The following is an 18141-nucleotide window of genomic DNA, read 5'->3' as shown; positions in this document are numbered from 1 at the left end:
GAAGTTGACACTTACAAAGCAAGTTCTGACTCCCGCTCTCATGGTCCAGATCATCCTCTTCCAGAACACCAGGGGGTGATACATATCCCTCAAGACCACCTGCAACCACTTTTCGCTTCGGCCCACACAGGTATCCCACATGGGACAGGGAACCCCTTCCAGAGGATGAGGAGGAAGAAGAAGTGCTCCCAGAGCCAACAGATTTTGGTCGCGCCCCGGGAAGCCTGTCCTGCGACCCACATGATCCCACAGAGGACATGACCTTGTTTTCTGAGGAGAGCGGGTAAGAAGAATAAGCTGCATGAGTAGAAGCATAATAAACTTGGAAAAACCAAAGAGTGACAGAAGGTAAACCTGTCTCACTGGCAGTATTTGCTCACCTCTTCCCATCAGTACATAATTGACTGCTCTGTCGTTTATAGCTGCATCACTGGGCTGGATGTCCATGAAAGGCTTGTTTCCAATACCCATGAACACTCTCTCCTGCATGCGGACCTCTAATACACAAATGACAGAAATCATTTCTTTAAAATTATTTAAATTTGAAAAAATTTCACTGACGCATAAAACAAGTTGACAACATACTGACATCTGAAATATCATTTATTTTGCTTGGTGTGTGTGTGTGTGTGTGTGTGTGTGTGTGTGTGTGTGTGTGTGTGTGTGTGTGTGTGTGTGTGTGTGTGTGTGTGTGTGTGTGTGTGTGTGTGTGTGTGTGTGTGTGTATGTGCTTGAAGGTACCTCTGTTGTGTACTGCCTGCTCCCAGAGGATCCGCTCTAGGTCCTTGGTCCAGACCTCCTTCACCTCTCGACTTACTGCTTGTATCGTGTATGTGTCTTGAGTTTTCCTCTTTCTGAACCAGATCTCAAAGCACAGGCCACTGTCACCACTGTTTTGGGTCATGCCTATGTCTGATGTCTAAATACAAAGACAAAGATAACTTATCATGTAAGATGGCAGTTTAGTAAGTTTGTCAAAACCCACATAGCTTAAAACATTTCTCATGATAGTTGTTTGCAAAAAGTTTTTCCAGAAGGTCTGGAGTTCAAAGCTTTTCCTTAGTGCTCATAAGTTTTATGTTCAGGTGGGTGTTTAATTTTCAATGTGTAAAATATCAAGTAAAAAAGAAAATATATTAATATATTACTATATAAATGCTTTTCCAAGTTCATAAAAGTAATGCAACATTTTTTCTATAATTTCACCATTTTCTAATAAGCCATGAATAAATATTATATGTTTGACATATGGTCCTGGGCTATTTGTCATTTTCAGTTTCAAGTTCAGTGTAAGTTTGCCCAATTTCAGGAAGCACATTTTTCTCTGTAATTGACGTCAACATATTGTTGCACCATAATTACATAGTAGTTAGTTTGTGCCAATGTTTATGAAGGGGAAGTGGTAGCAAGACAATTCACTGGTATATGGTAAATTGGTCAATGATGTGACACTACTTTTTTGTGTCCCTGTGGTTAAGTAAAGGGTTAAAATGTTGAAATAAATGCATGAATACCTTGCACACAATCTTTTCTTGTGAACCGAGTAAAAAATGTATTTTTTAAATCCATTTGAGGCAATATATTAGACGATTATGGCAAAAATGTCCCAGTGGTGTAACCATCAAAACTTGAACCAAAAAAATTACATTTGCTTAAAACCCATCAAATTCTCAATAAAACAGAACATCAATTAGTTTTGCATAATCTTACATCTTACATTATCACTCAATGTATCAATGACACATTATCACTCTTTCATATTAAATAAAGGTAATGGAATACAATTGTTCTAAATATTAATTATAATTTGGGGAATCACGTCAAGTCAAGTGAACCTCATGAACTGTCTCAAAGTGTAACCACCATTTAAAAGGTCATTTTGTTAAAATTGTGAAGAAGACCATATAACAGGAAGTGGTTTTACAGAGAAGGACCCCTGAGGTTTGCTCAGTTTATATGTCCCATGGTGTAACCCTAGAAAAACATTGTTAATTCATAAGAATTCATTAAAATGAATATTTACTTTAAGAATTACATTTCAAATATTGAGACCAAAGCCATGTGCAGGTGTCAAATTTGATTTTAAAATGAAATGTCAAAATCATATAATTGCTTACATCATTTGAGTCCTAGTAAAAGCCTTTCTGTTAGAGGGCAATTTGTCAAATATCAGTGGTTTATGCTGCTAATTTTGTTAGATATCAGTAATTTATGATGCTAATTAAATATGTACCATAGAAAACCTACCTTTGAACATGTACAGTAGCTTTAAAATACCTAAAAAATCCAATAATTCATTTAAATGAGAAATGTTACTCAAACATAACATCTGTGAAATATAATTTTTTACATTTCTGCTATTTCATTACTAATATAAACAAAACTAAAGCAATAACACAAAATAAATAAAATTGATTTCCCCATTAGAAGCCATCTTCTAACAAGGAAAAAGTAGCTTGTCACAGAGCATGTGTGAATGCGAATGCTGCTGCATCAAACAGCTGGGTGGTAAAAATGTTTTCATCTGGCCTCAACCACCTGACCTCTTGATAATATGATATAATATCTGAGCCAGAACCTCTTAACTCATGATGGAGAACTGGAACCAGTTCCTCTATATCTCTGCCCACACACATCTTTTAAAGATACGTTATCCAAGTTCTTATTGTAAGATGGAATATTTATGAACTGTATTCACAATAGAAGACAAGTTATGAGTTGACTTATGAGTTGTTGATGTCAGGTGAGTTTTTCTTTTTTCTGTGATACAACACATGAGTTACATTTTAAGATGAAGTTACCATGATTTTTTTTGTAAAATGTTTTGTTTTTTTCAGCATAGGATTTACATTTGAAGAAATGTGTTCATTTATTAAATAAAATGACAATGATTGTTTCTTGACTGGATTTAAAATATAATATCCTCATTAGTTCTTGTTGTCAGATGTTCCTTTTTCTAAACTGAAATAACATGAAAAACCAAGTTCACTGAACCTTGTTGACTGTCATATTTGATTTTCAGTGTCCATTTCTTCAACAAAAGTGGTATTTGACTGTAGAAGGAACATGGTCAGGCAGTGTATCAGATATTTATGAAAAATACTGGTTACATCCATGAATGCAACCCAGTGTCCAACAGGTGTAAGCAGTATTTTTCATAAAAATCTGATTATGTACAGGAAAATGAACGTGAACTAAAATGCGGAATAAATGTATTCAACTTTGGCAACGCAACAAAAAGGTTAACACATTTTACATAATTGACCCCAACTTATTTAGAAAAAAATATTTTGTTTTTAGGATATGTCCTGCTCAATATTGATGCATTAAAATTTAAATGCACTTAAATAGACTGTAGGTGATTCAAATATTTAATATTTATCATTATTTGTGGTTCACCATGGGACACTTTAAGGAGCACTCAGTCTTACTTTTTTTGCAAATGTCATTTCAAATTAAATAAAAACAACAAAAACACAAAATATACATATTAATAAACCTGATGCATGCTTTTAAAACTGTTTTTAAAACATTTTTGAATGTCTCATCTTGCCAAATCTCATTTGTCACTGACTAATATATTGATTCTGTATGCACATTTACCTTGAATGACTGTTTGTAGATATACGTGTCATTTCCTACATTCGTCTTCCTCGTCTTGCTAAAGAGGATGAGTTCTTGGAAGAGGAAGATGTGTCGGAAACATTTTTTCTTCCTGAATGTAACCAAGAATTCGTCCTGGCGTATGAGCTGCCCCTGCTCTTTCATATTAACCTGCAGCACACAAAATGAGGAAATATAAGTACAGTTACTTTTGTAGGTTCATATGTAGCATAATTGATATTTGCACCTAGAAACAATTGATAGATTTCTAAATTCAGCCTCTGAAGAAATAGTGAAACATCACTGACAAAATTAAACTAGGCTGACAATAGCGCATTTGGAACAATTTAATGTACAGAAAAGCTTGTGTCATTAAAGTCCAAGTAAAGTAAGAATAAATATGTATTCTGAGTTTGACATTCCACAGAAAAGTGTGTTGTTAACCACCCTGCCAAATTTGAATGATTAAAAAAATCGCCAAATATATGAAATTAGGCTTCAAAGTTGTGTAAAAATCAGCCTGCTGTCTCTGCTCCCAAACGCTGTGGGAGTGCCCGCCGAGTTCGCTGAAACCCCCCCCCCCCTACCAAGTGTCACCTGTCAAAGTCACCACCTCTACCAGAAACATGGACGCTAGGTCTGAGAGCTTTCTGCTGCTAACTCAGCTGCTAGCCCGGACGGCTAACTCGGCGGCTAACTCGGCGGCTACCTTGGCGGCTAACTCAGCTAACTGGCTAATTGTAGACTGCAGTAGTAGTATTGTGCGCTGAATATATTTATACCTCTGTCTACAGCAGCAGGGGCGGGTTTATGCCCCTGCTGCTGTAGAGTGTTACGTAATGCGGCAGTGATTTTCAGACCCGCCCACTAAATCCTGAACACAGGAACGCAGTTTGTGAAGCCTAGCTCCACAATTCAAATCTAATGGCGCTTTTCCACTACACAGTTTCAGCACGACTCGCCTCGACTCGGCACGGTTCCTTTTCCATTACAAAAAAGTACCTACTCAACGTGGGCGGGGTCGTCATAGCACGGCTCTGCGAAACTGCCGTGACTTCGTTTTATACGCGACACAAAACACATAAACAATGGAGGACATTGAGGCAGTGGTGTACTTACTGCTGTATGGGGCTTTCTGTCACACACAAAGCAAGAAAATTGAGCCGTATGGCTGTAACTATGGTTGTAACGCTGCTGCCGGTATTTAAAAATGCCGGGTTTGTGTGGGACGGCTCATGACGCTTCCAGCGACAACTACCAATCAGCGGCCAGCAGTGTGTCGACGTCACATTTTAGTACCGGCTTGGCTCGCTTGGAACCTCACCAGAGCAGGTACCAAAAAAGGACCAGGTACCAAGTACTTTCCCTAGTGGAAACGCAAAAAGAACCGAGGCGAGTCGAGGCGAGTCGTGCTGGAACGGTGTAGTGGAAAAGCGCCATAAATGGTTGAAATGCTTTTTACACCTTTTTTAGAAATACATTTATGACCTATTTAATGTGTTTAGAAGAAAATGTCTGAATTCACTTTACACAGTCTTTAAGGCAAACCTCAACACAACATAACCTCAATATTTTTTCCGTTGCAAAAAAGACCAGACAGAGCAGAGCTCCAAGTCATCATTCCACACATAGCATCTCCCTCTGGATTTCATGGAAAATATGATAAAACCATTACCATTCCCTGTCCTCTTTCATCCCTTTTCCTTATCTTAACCCATACCAAATTAATCATCATAAACCAATGCTATTGTACTAAGCCAAATATCAATGATAAATGTTTCTAAGAACACTATGCCTTCATGACATGCTTTATTGAAGTATTTTAATAAAATCTTGCCCAGTTGTTTCCCTACTCTGCTTTCCTCATCACAGTAGAGTGTCCACATGCTGTTGCTCAATGCTGGAAAAAAGCATGATCAGTCTTATCACAGTACATACATAGATGATGTCTTGTATACACTGTATATGTATACAGTGCACCTGTATACATATACACTTTATACAAGACATCATCTTTCTATAAACCTTGACTGATATGTTGTTATACAAAATGACACACATAAAACAATTACATCACAGTGGTGGATGGCGTCCATGGCCAGCAGGTTGTTGCCATGTCGGAGCTGGAAGTGGATGACCTCTAGGGCGGCCTTGATCTCTGCCAGCTCTCTGGTTTGTCCTGGACCACACTCCCTCATCATGTCCTGCAGCAGCAGGCTGTACTTGCTGATCCGCTGTATGGGCTTCAGCAGGTATGACCACAGGTCCATTTTATCCCCTAGCTTCAACTGCCGTTGCTGGTACATGAAGAGAGGAGACAAAGCAGTCAATGAACTGGTAGCAGTGGTAGAAATGTACTAGTAAAGCTAACAGGATTATGCTAAAACTGAGTTGGAGCTGCAGGTTAATGTTAAGTGAGTAAATTGATATGTAAAAGGCATTCATCAGGACTGGAACTCTGTGTAAGGATTTACTGAACATTTTCATTGGAAAGAAACTAAATATCATAACTGGGTTCTTTTTATTAACCTCACTAGCGGGGAGGCTTGGGGGATGATAATGCCTGTTGGTTAGTCCACCTCTTTTATCCAAACTTACTATTGGAAGGTTTGCCATGAAATTTTGCAATGAAAATGTTCATGAAATGTGGTACAGACATTCATGTTCGCATCAGGATGAATGTTATTGAATCAGTCCCTTATCTTTCTCTCTTGACCCATACAATTTCAAGTTGTCCAGTAGCTGTGTTAGATTTGTGAATCAATAAATGCAAAACTGATGACAGTTACAGTACTTTGTGTGCAGATATTATCATGCTCACATGCTAGACCACAATGGCAAACATTACCTGCTGAATGTCAATCGTCATTATGAGTGTGTTGGCTTCCTGACATTAGCATGATATTTTGATTATTTTGGTCATGGGTTTCATATACTTTTTGTAGGAAAACATCTAAAAGCAAAAATCTCTCTCTGTGTTCCCTGTTATTTCTCCACTGTTGCTATATTAAGAACATAAAATGCATTCCCCAGAATAAAATATGCCCTCTCTTTTCGTTTCACAAAATTCATAATATGGTGTTGAGAAAAAATGAGAGAATGAAGAGTATATTGTAACTGACAATGATTCTCACCTTGAAGAAAGCCTGTCCATGATTAATGAGAAGACTGTCAGACTGTGGTTTGTTCTTGCTGTAAAGGGCGTACAGAGCTAAGCTCTCTCTCTAAAATAAAAGGAGTAACACCATTAGACATCATCACTAGTTAAGCCGCATGTACATGTGTCACACTTTTCCAATGAATTTGCAGACTACTCAGTGTACCTTCACATGGGGTACCTCACATGTGTGAGCTGGCACATTCTTCACAATTCAATGATATCGACACTTTAGCTGTTAAAAAACTGAATATCATTTCAAGCTGAAGACAGCACACATCTGGAAGGCCCTTGTTTGATTGATCATGTTGAATTACTGCAGTTTTGGTTCAAAACAGGAAACCATTAACTACAACTTGAAATAACACATTCTTACAACTGCCAAAACCAGGTTATACCATGAAAACAACAATCTCTAAAAAATGTTTGAGGTTAATTAGAGGTTGTCAAATATTATGGTTAAAATTAAACCTTATCACTATTTCACAAAAATTCATATTTAGTAATTTTGTGCTCTTTCAGAAATAATACCTACATGTCGTAAGAAGCAGCGTCCCACTCTAAAGGGTTCATTTACGCAGCTCTCCAACTCATTCAAGAAATGATGGCGGTGGAAGTCGTGGAGTTTCTCTAAGTTACCGAAGATGATCCCCCTCTGGCCTCTCAGGTCCTGAGGAACATCGCCCCTCTCCAGCTCGGGGAAGTAGTGCTCCCGAACATAACCCAGAGCTTTCACGTATTCCCTTTCTGTGGACAGCAGTTCCTCCATGATCCTCCGCAGTTTCCTGTTCCACATAGGAAATGAAAAGTTTGACAAGCATTGATTTTATTAAAGCTCAAATCCAAACCTGGGTGAGCTCAGCTTTATGCTCAGATTTATGTAATTTATATTTGGGTAGCAAAGCATCTGCCTTTATGGCATTATTGTTGAACTGGTGAACAATGGTACAATATAAATTGCTATAAGTCACAGAACCTTGCTAAGTGTTAGGTTACAAATGAGGGAGGGGCACTACTTACAAAACATTGGTGTCATTGTTTTCTGTTGGACTGAGTAATATCTCTGGGGTCCTTAAATCTTTAGAGCTCTGGGTGGAGACAGTGCATCCTTTAGTGGAACCACCTTCCTCTTTATTACTGTCTCTTTTTGACTTGCATGTCAAGAGTAAACTCTGGTCATGGGAAGTGGGAGGATTTTGGATGGTCTGCTGATTTTGTATAAGTGGCTGTGTCTTGCTCTGACAGTGTCTGTGTCTTTCATTCAAAGGTGAAAAGTTGGAGGCAAATGTCAAATGAGAGCTTGCATGTGATCCCTCACTTAGGGACCGACCTAAGGGTTTGTGTGATAGAAAATCATCGGCCCCTTCCACTGAGTCTGTGCTCCTCAGATCTGCCTCACTGTGGTGCTCCCTTGGCCTCCATTTTGTTTCTGGATGACAGTCGTTGTTTTGTGGAAAAGTTTGAGTAATTTTTCCAATTTTAACTGGTGCTTCAGGTAATGGCAGCACTTCGGATTCTCTTTTCTCACTCCCTTTCAAGTCAGGTTTTAAGTGGTGGTCGAAACATGCAACAGTGGTACTTTCACTTGCACTTTCCGAGACATCCCCTACTTCATTATGAGAGGTTGGCTGCTGGGTCAGGGAGCAGTCAGCATCCCCCACTGCACTTCTTTCCTCATTATTCTTCATTCCTCCAGCCTCCCCTTGAGTGTTTACAGCTGTGGCCTGCTGGTTCGGGGTCTTATCCTTACATGTATTCTTCTTCTGCATCTCCTCAACACGCTGCCTGACCTCTTGGCACTGGACCCAGGCTGCATTCCATACACCCATCACCCCTGAGGCCCCTGATCTGACGGTACAGGCTTTAGCTTTCAGAGTCTGGAAGTGTGTGGTGGAGAATTCGCCACCTAATCTTTCCTCATACATCTGGAGTGTGCTTAGACAGGCCTGAGCTGAGTAACAACCAAGCTCGACCTGCTCCAAAAAATGACTGCATTCCTTGGCCATGGAAGATGCCTGGAGTCAGAGAAAGAAAAGTGAATGAATGTAGACAAAGAGTGAGTTAAGGAAGAAGGAGACTTCAGTTAGAAATGGAGAAAATAACATGGAACTATAACAAAACACAAACCTGATTACAGAAGCGGTACACATGCACCAGTACGTCCAGTTCTTTGTACCTCTGTTCTGACCGCAACATAAACTCATCCATGTTGGACTTGAAAGTGCTGACAAGAGTCCGAAAAATATCTGTTGCAGGACTAGAGTCACTGGTGCCCAGAATCCTCTCTGCTTCTGTCAGTAGGGTCAGGGCGCACTGATGTTTCTCCTGTGATAAATGATATGTCAAATGGAGTTCCTTCCCCCTCCTCTCTGCAAGCTCTTAATCAAACATTTACTGTTATCAGTGCAATGATTTACATATTTTCAACATTGGGAGAATAAGAGCAAAACACACATGATGAATTTGCTTGGTTTAGCTTTGTTCAGTCACATTTAACAACCTAATACGGGTAACGTTTCTTATCCTTAAATCCCTGTTATATCTGTGCAATACCTTAGACTGAGTAAGAAACAGATCAAACTGCTGCAAAGTCTTTTCAGTGCACCCCAGGGTATAATCTGTTGTGTAAGAGTCCTTCAGCCTCTGTTCGCCTTCTGTATTAAACCATGTCCCAGCCTGCAAGACATTGTAGAATGTTGGTTTAAAGCTTGGCAAATGGTGAGCGCTCAAAACATTACTTCATATGAATGAATGTTAGATGATCCAAAACATAATTAAGGCTTTTGATACAGACTGACAGAACTGGTAGTACCGTGCTGATTTTGGCCTCCATCTCTCTGAGCCTGAAGACAAACTCCAGGTGCTGCAGTGACTCGTTTGATCTCATCACCAGCATGTGCAGATTCTCCTCGACTTGATTATACAGACTTGTAACTGACTCCAGAGCATCTCTGCAGGGAGATGACAAACACTGATACTGAAACATTGAATGCAAGATGAAGTCAATCTCAGATTGATTAATATCTAAACACAGTTGTGTGATTTTTATTGGACAGTTTTGACTATGACTATGACTATGATTGAAAAACATAGAGCCGAGATCTGTCTATTTGGGCATTTTATTTAAGATATTAAGTTGTTATATCTTAAGAAACAAGCTTTTAGTTTGATATACAACAATTGATCAGTGTAGATGGTAGACAATGGAGATGAACTTAGATAAGTAGATGTTTTCTTTAATGCAATCATGATTCATTCATTAGTTATTATCTGATACCTGTAGTCCTCAGACTGTGAAAATCTAAACTCCTCTCTCTTCATCCTGGCCAGTACAGACCCTCCTTCTCTCTGCAGAGTGACCAGTCGAGCGTCCTCCAGCACCTCTTTCATTGAAGCTCTCTGGTCCTGAATGCATAGCTGCACTTCCTGTGGCAGCCACAGCACAAGCAAAGTCAACATTAATGACCACATCAAAAATGTGTTCTAATTATGAAACATCACAGGATAAACTTGTACATTTTACCTGGGCAGTGTCTAGACTTTTAATGTCATCCACTTTTTTGATGGCTTTCTGCAACAAACTGTCTGCCCCTTGCAGCTCAGTCATGAAAGAAACCCGTCTCTGAAATAAAATCATTTCATAGTGGAGGTGAACACAAATGTGATGCATAATTAACCCTTGAACTTTGTAATGGAGAGCAGATTATAGATGTGTGTTTATTAGCTTTGGGCTGCTATGATGGGAAAGACTTCAGTGATACTGGATAATGGTGTCCTGGACCTGACAGCTATTAGACATCCTGGTTTTAATTTATTTTTCATCTTAGCTTGTTTACATTATAGACACATAACTACTGCAAGAAAGCTATCATCAGTAGTGTTTCCACTGTGTACATCAGCACTTCCAAATATATTTGGTTTGATTTGATTTTTACCCCTTAAAATGTCTACAGGTTGCATAAGAGTGATGGCCAGTTAAACCAAACAATCATTTGAAAATCATTTCTTGTTTTTTTTTTTTACTTTTTAGGGGGCAAGAGATATGAAATAATTCAGAAATTCACAAACAAAATGCAACTACAAAATAAAACAAAAAAATTCAGAGGTCAATTTCAATAGCAGAAAAATGTTAAGCAGGTATGTTATGTTTTGTCTGCATCACTATCCGGTTAATCAAAGGATGACTTCTGTTTTATCATTGGAATCAGACTCCTTTTTTTAAGAGTACACATTTGGTTATCAAACTGTATTCAAAAAATAAGGAGAAGCACATAATGGGCCTGTTCCCTTACGGGAATGTGCACTGATTAATGTTACATGGCCAATACAAAATATTAATAACCCTAACCCTAACCCTCTTAACAGTGAGTAATTTATTGTGTAATCCAAATTCCCTTCCTACTCCCTTCCTCCGTTCAAAGGCCAAAGCAGGTGGGTGAGTGAATAACACGTCATCCCCAGCGGATGAATTGTGGTTGAAGTCTCCTCTAAATCGGTTGTGGGATGTGATAACACAGCTGCAGCGGTTCTGAAAATGCAGAATAAATATTCAGTACCTGATGGAACTGCAGCCAGTCTGTATGGCTGTAAGAGAAGGTCCCACCCAGGTCAGAGGTCAGCTGGGAAGCTTCCACTGTCTTGTTGAGGGCTTTCATAGAAGTCAACATGTCCATCTTGTAAAAATAAATAAGAAAAGAAAAGAAAAATAATTAGTAACACAAGGAGGAAGAGGAATGTTTTGTTTGAAATAAGAACAAAATGACAGATTTTTTTTACCTGCAGCCCAGGCTGTTTCTCAGGGCGTGGACACGTTTCTTTATCCACCAGTATCAGAACACTGTGGACAGCATGGAGAGCTTGCTCCTGTAGAAAGCATAGATATTTGCTCTGAGAATGTAAATATGAGATTAATTTTGCAATTATAAAACACCAGATATTCTCTTAATTTAGCCCTCTCTCTTTCGAAAATATGTGACTTGCTAGAAAATGCAATTGCTCCCCCTAGTGCATTTCTTCACTACCAGCAAATCAGAAAGCTGTGCAAACTTGTAATTAACTTTCGAGTCATTCAGTATTTGTGTTTCACATATTAATAAACACTGACTGATTCTGGTATCTACTCTCTTTCTTCATCTGGGAATTAAAGAATTATGTCATTTTGGCATCAACATCCGATGACGTCTGTGTGTGTATGTTTTGTGTCTCTGTATGCCTTCAGGTGAGGACTCTAGTTCATTGTTCTCTCTAGCATGTGCATGCAGGTCTGCTGTATTAACCTGAGCCATGAGCAGAGCTTTGTAGAGGTGAGGCGAAGGAGTCTTCTTCCTGGCATTGATGACCAAAGTCATACCCAGCTCTCGAACATCTTTCCTATCAAAATGTTGAATCATGTTAAAGCGCATTAGAACATGTTCACTTCATCACAATGGTCTTTATGTGATAAAGGCTTTTAGTCTTTACTTATTCCACTTCTCAAATCTCTATTTATTATTGTATCTGTCTCTGACATCCACACGATCACACCCTCTTTTTCACACATACAATTCCACACTTCAGCGCTTTCACACACCCCTCTTAATGGCCTCTTCTTGGGTTACTGTTGTGTGAGCCTACATCAGGCATGACTGCTAATTCTAGCAAGGCGCTGCATACCAGACAGTTGGCAGCCAGCCCCGCTAGAGACTGTTGTGGTATGGCTCTTTACTGGGGGACAGAGGAAGGCCAAGCTATCTGGTAGAATAGCTGTTTGAACTTCAAAGTCTCCATTAAACCCAGTGTAAACAAATATCACATTTGAAGTGTGTTTGCTAGTAGACCTCTGAGAATGAGGAATGACAGAGTTTTGGCAGTGGGTCAGCAGGCATTAACAGGTCAATGTTAATGCCAGCTGGTCTTGAAGCACTACATATTAGGGAAACAATTCAGTTCATGATGTTGTGATTCTGCAAAAAAATCGTCTAAAATCATTAGGGCTCGCTCAGTCTGGATGCCAGTAAAAGCATTCATTGACCACAGGTAATACATTCTAAAACTTGTGTTCTACTGCCATCATGTGGCCATACTTTTTAATACAACACATTGGAACTGCAGCCAAAAACTACAGCTTTCTTCTACTGGGAAACTGAGGAGATCATCGCTTACCACAGGACACAGGTCATGCCCTGCTTCAAATATGATTCAGACTGATTTACAGATATTTGTTCTTTTTTAATACAGAGTTGCCCGAGGTAATGTTTCAAATACCTGGGTATGGAGTGTAGGTAGAGCAGTAACTCGCAGAGATTCTGGGCTGATACAAGAGGGGCCGTCCACTCCTTCCTGTCACCATGGACTTCCACCACAGCCCTACCTGTCCTGTCCCTGCTGCCTGGAGGTAGGCAGGTGAGAAAAAAGAGAAAAAGATATATAATTATTTGCATTTGATGGTTGGTCGTGAAGACTTTTGGACACTAAACCAAAACACTTCACACTTCTAGTGACTTGTCAGAGGTCACAGATATTTTAAAAGCTGATTTTTGATGCCTAAATGTCCCATGGGACTTGTTGGGGTCACAGGTGAGTACTGAGTAAGTGTAGTTATATTTTACTTTGTATATTCATATTTAATAAAAAATCTAACTTTTTTTTAAGTGTAACATTTTTTGCAGTGACAAAAGACTGAGGTTTTGAGGCAAATGCACACATTTTTGTGGTATAAAATTGAATCGTGTTAAGGACCTATTCATAACTTACTGCAGATGGCAGTCTCATGAGTGAAATGTACCTGGTAAACAAATGATGCTGAGTTCAAGCAGACCACTTATGCTTTTGAATCTGGATTTGTGGGCTTGTGTAGACTGAGGAGTGTCCGAAGTGGTACAAGAAAGTTGAGAAGATAGTTGGTCCATCTTTGAGTTCTGTAGACTGGAGTCCAGTCCATCTGTGGTGAGGGGAGTTTCACTCCTGCTTAAGTGGGAGTCTGTCAGTAAACACAAACATAATAGTTTTCCCACCAAAAGAAGAAAAAGCCTTATGAATTAAAATCTCATTGTTTCTCATATTTTTTTAATCCACCAGACTGTTTCCTATAAACCACCAACTTTATTTTCAGTCCAACAACCTCTGTCATTTTATACTAATAGTAATTAATCAGCTCTACAGCCGTAAGTCTTAATAGCTCTCTGTCAACATAGACCTACCCCACACAGCTGTGTACAGACAGCCTTTAAACACTGGACATGGTCTCTGTAACAAAACACTGCAGTGGCCTGGATACTAAGCCTGGCTTTGATTTCAGACATCCTAATTGGCCTCTTCTTTGAGCCAACAAAGCCTCGCCTGTGCTTTCTCCCTTTGCCACTTTAATAGTCCATGACAAGCATGTCTCCAGTCAAGATCTCAGCATGCCCCTCTGAGAGCATGAGGGTGCATGCCAGTGGGTGCAAGGGACATAGAAACCCCTTTCTTGCATGTTATGCTGTCTTTCTACATTAGAGGAATGCTCTGCTCTTTCTTTTTACTCTCCAGTGAGTTCAGGACCTCCCTTTCATTGGAGTGTAGCATGCTATTTCCGTTCACTCCCTTGGTAATGAATGACGTGACTGCAGCCATACTGCCAAAGATCCCAGACCGCAGTGGGAGAATCCCTTGAGGAACATCATTCTCAATCTTTGATCTGTGAACCTTCATTCTAAAGAGCCTTTATGAACTTTGACCCTCAGTGGAGCACATTCCCTCAAGCACGCGAGGTCACGGTCGAGATTCAATCAGTCTGTTCGGCATGAATGTTCATTGACCCTTCCAGCATTGAGAAACACCTCATGATAAATGGCTGTGTGTGCAATAATAATAATAATCATATACAAACTTTGTGTGTGTGGATGGAAGTTAACAGGAAATCTACAAACGATGAAAGACTATCAAAATGTCTGAATGTTCAGCCTTATTACTTGCTGATTCTGCTTACCTTTTTTAGGGGACTTCCTTCTTTCCATCTTTGGAGTCACCTGATCCAACAGTTCAGCTTTCTTACACTGCATTATGCTGCTAATTGTTTCAGGGCAAATATCACTGTGGCTCCTGTTACTGAGTTTATAGAGAAGTGGACTCCCTTTAGGAGTCTCTGACACAGTGGACAGAGACCTGAGCTTAACTTTGTGCTTCCCTGATGGTTTCATCACATCCACCTTCTGATGTGCTCTCATGTCACTGTCACAGGTCTCCAGAAATACATCAGATACTGGATGCACACTAGCATCATGCCCTAATTGGTGTGAAACGAGTTTTGTCTGAACTTTAGTACCATAGCTCAAGCCAGGGGTTGATTTGAAAACCATGGGTGATTCCCTCATAATGTCCTCCGATCCAGAACTTGTAGGAAGGCCTTTGAAGTGAGATGCAAAGGTTCCTGGTGTTGGTTCACAGCAGTTTCTGAATTGACAGAGCTCATGACTTGTCATGGGTTCTTTACAGTGGTTACAACATTTTCCAAGTTTGTCTCTTTGAGCTTCAAATGTACCCTTGGTTCTTAACTCCCCCTCCGCCTCTTCTAAGGCAGCCAGGAGGTCCACACTCGCCCCCTCAAAGGGGACTGGGTTTCTCAGTGCTGCCACGTAAGAGTCTCTGTACCTGCACTTCAAGTCTTGATCAGTGGGCTCAAGCCCCAGCTTTCTCTGGCTGCATGGTGTACAAGGCTCCTCTGCATACTGGAGGGTGTGGCCACAGAAAACACTATTCCCAAGTGGTACAGGTGGAGGTGGTCTGACAGGTTTGAACAAAACTGATTTGGCTGGGTTTGGAATACCATCACATTTACTCACAAACTCCTTCCTTTTAGCGATATCCACCAGGTCAACATAATCACCCTCGATCTCTGGATAGTTACGACTGTCCCAGGTATTAGGTGAAACCCAACCCACAGGTTTGATTAAAGGTTTGGGGCATGGTTTGGGGCATGGTCTGGGGATTCGTTTTTCACTCTCCACTCTGACAAATTTGGATGAACAGTCCACAGGTCTCAAAGATGCTGACATCCTGTCTTTTGAAGGAAGAATCATTGTCTCCAACGGGAGGGTGCAGGAGTTATAATGGGAGGGTGATGAGCTCTGCTTTGGCTCAGGAGGAGCTTCCTGATAAGTGGGCATGATCTTAGGCTTGTCCAAAAACTCTGGGATGGCTATTTTGGCCCAGGGCAACTTGATTACTCCTTGGTCAGTGCAAAGTAAGCATTGTGAAAGAGGAGTTCCATGGCGTCCTTCATTGATGTCCCGCAGCCAGTCCTCAGTGAAGATGCAGGGGTAGGAAGTCTCAGGGACAGGGGTCTCCTCCATTTCTCGACATCCCTCTTCCAGAAGGCTTTTGAGGACGATCCGAGCTGCTTGGTCACCAAAAGGTTCCACCTGTAGATAGAAGTCTCCAGGACGTAGCAACAAAGGGTTCACTGGTGCTAACTGGATGACAGTTTTGTCATGGAGACATAAAGGCCAGCCCTCACAGCGGAAAACCACATCAGAGTATCCAGCCTGGAAACACAAGAACACAGTTTGACTAAAGCTTTGTTCTAATTTACTGTAATTATGATGATACACTTTTTTTTGTTCTGTATAGTTTTGTGTAGTTTTATAGCCTCCCTTTTATAAACTAAGGCATCAACAGTTGACTGTTATAGTGATTTTATTTATTATCAGTATACTTTAAAATATTTTTTTAATTTTAGGGACATTTAAGGCTTATATTGTAACAAAAGCTGAGTTTTCTCATTTGCATGACTGTACAGCTATGTACCATCTCAATGTTCAAATAAGCAAGAAGCTTATTAATTCAACCTGATTTTATGTAAATATTATTCATAAAATGTAAGGGATGGTTGCATAATACATCAGCAAGTATAATCAAGTATTAAGTATCATCAAGTATGCAGGGTATTCTTTATTAATCTAACAGTTCTCACTATTACCACCCCAGCCTTCTCTTTTTTTATGTACTATGGTTTTTGGTATTATCAACTATGCATATTAACAATACCATGTATATTGACATGGTTCATGTATATTTACAGCAGTTTGGTAAAATGTACATGTATGTTTACATATTCATTACAGTAGGGCTTTCAAAGTTAATGCATTAATAACACGTCAACGCAAAGAAGTGGCTTAAAAATAACCAAATCTGTAATCGCTGTTAACGTGTAATGTCTGTTTTGCTTGTTGCTTCTTTATTTATTTATTTTTTTTAATTCTTTATTTATTTCTCTTTTTTTAGTTTTTAGTTTTTAATCTTACTTATTATTCTTTATTTATTTTATTTTAATTATTATTACTTTTCTTCTTTTGTTTTTTTTGTTTTTTCTTGTTTGTTTTTTTGTTTTTTCTCCCATTTACTTATTTATGCCTTTCTGTTGCTATACCTTTTTTTTATCATGTACTTTACTATGTAACTGACAGCACTTGGAAATCAGCACTATAGCACTTTAACCCCTTAAATGTCCATATATCTACCACTGTCATTCATTATGATCAATCAAAACCACAATAACACCTATGTACCTGATTCTGCATTGATGCAATCTCACACTCCATCTACACACCCCAAGCAGTCCCTTTACCCCCTCCTGATCACTACTCAGCTGCACTTAGAAACACGGTATAAAGCTCAAACAAGCACAATGTACCAAAGCAACATGAAGTGTGCAATACTATTTTAATGTGTCGCTGGACGACTTATACTGTGACGCTATGACTGTTGTGAATATTTATTGTAATTGCATCGTATTTATTATGTAGAATGTAGTTCATTTTTGTTAGTTAGTTAATCAGCCCTTGGTTGCAATTGGGTACATTTACGTTTTTAGTTCTCTGAAAATGTAGAATGATGTACATTGTCCCTGTGGAGAAATAAATAAAATTAATTAAATCATTTTAATAGAACTATTTTTTTGACGCACGATTAACACACACACATTGTGTTTGACCCTTGACCCGCTTGTAGTTTGGAAATATGGAAGTGATGCAGGAGTAACGTTTTGGATAACGAGCAGAAATGGAAAAAGAAAAGCATCTCATTAATGGCAAATTCAGCTTCAAAGCTCTGCCAGATGGTCCTATCAAGAAGACCAAAGTTATTTGCATTTATTGTAGATGTGAACTGAGTTACCACCGGAGTATGGAGAGTCTTAAATACCACTTGCTGGCCAAGCATACAGCTGCTACAGAGAGCTGGCGAGTGGGAGGAGGGCTGTATGCTTGGCCAGCAAATGGTTTGTCATGTTATGTTTTCAGCATATTTTTGGAGCGTGCAGTACAGTATTTCATTGTTCTGGGTTGTTTCAATAATAATAAACATACATTTGCATAAAGCAAGCATATGTGTCCTCTCCCATGTTGATAAGAGTATTGAAGATTTGA

The 18141-nt window shown here is 39.5% G+C and overlaps 1 protein-coding gene across 1 annotated transcript in view; it reads right to left on the bottom strand.

The window, feature by feature from the left end:
- LOC133977672 (pleckstrin homology domain-containing family G member 4B-like) overlaps positions 1 to 18141 on the bottom strand; it is a 29174-nt gene that overhangs the window by 810 nt on the left and 10223 nt on the right. The window contains exons 3-21 of the mRNA XM_062415916.1: positions 14706 to 16260; positions 13004 to 13127; positions 12037 to 12130; positions 11537 to 11623; positions 11317 to 11433; positions 10284 to 10382; positions 10038 to 10186; positions 9573 to 9711; positions 9314 to 9436; positions 8888 to 9085; positions 8427 to 8733; positions 7781 to 8189; positions 7296 to 7545; positions 6738 to 6827; positions 5676 to 5900; positions 3604 to 3774; positions 742 to 919; positions 381 to 497; positions 16 to 270 (exon numbers count right to left, since the gene is read on the bottom strand). Coding sequence (XP_062271900.1) covers positions 16 to 270; positions 381 to 497; positions 742 to 919; positions 3604 to 3774; positions 5676 to 5900; positions 6738 to 6827; positions 7296 to 7545; positions 7781 to 8189; positions 8427 to 8733; positions 8888 to 9085; positions 9314 to 9436; positions 9573 to 9711; positions 10038 to 10186; positions 10284 to 10382; positions 11317 to 11433; positions 11537 to 11623; positions 12037 to 12130; positions 13004 to 13127; positions 14706 to 16260 — 4687 coding nt within the window. The remainder of the gene's footprint in view (positions 1 to 15; positions 271 to 380; positions 498 to 741; positions 920 to 3603; positions 3775 to 5675; positions 5901 to 6737; positions 6828 to 7295; positions 7546 to 7780; positions 8190 to 8426; positions 8734 to 8887; positions 9086 to 9313; positions 9437 to 9572; positions 9712 to 10037; positions 10187 to 10283; positions 10383 to 11316; positions 11434 to 11536; positions 11624 to 12036; positions 12131 to 13003; positions 13128 to 14705; positions 16261 to 18141) is intronic.

The sequence above is a fragment of the Scomber scombrus genome, chromosome 3, assembly GCF_963691925.1.
Source record: "Scomber scombrus chromosome 3, fScoSco1.1, whole genome shotgun sequence".
NCBI lineage: Eukaryota > Metazoa > Chordata > Actinopteri > Scombriformes > Scombridae > Scomber > Scomber scombrus.
The sequence above is the reverse complement of the archived record's forward strand: the minus strand, read 5'-3'. Positions and strand labels throughout refer to the sequence as shown.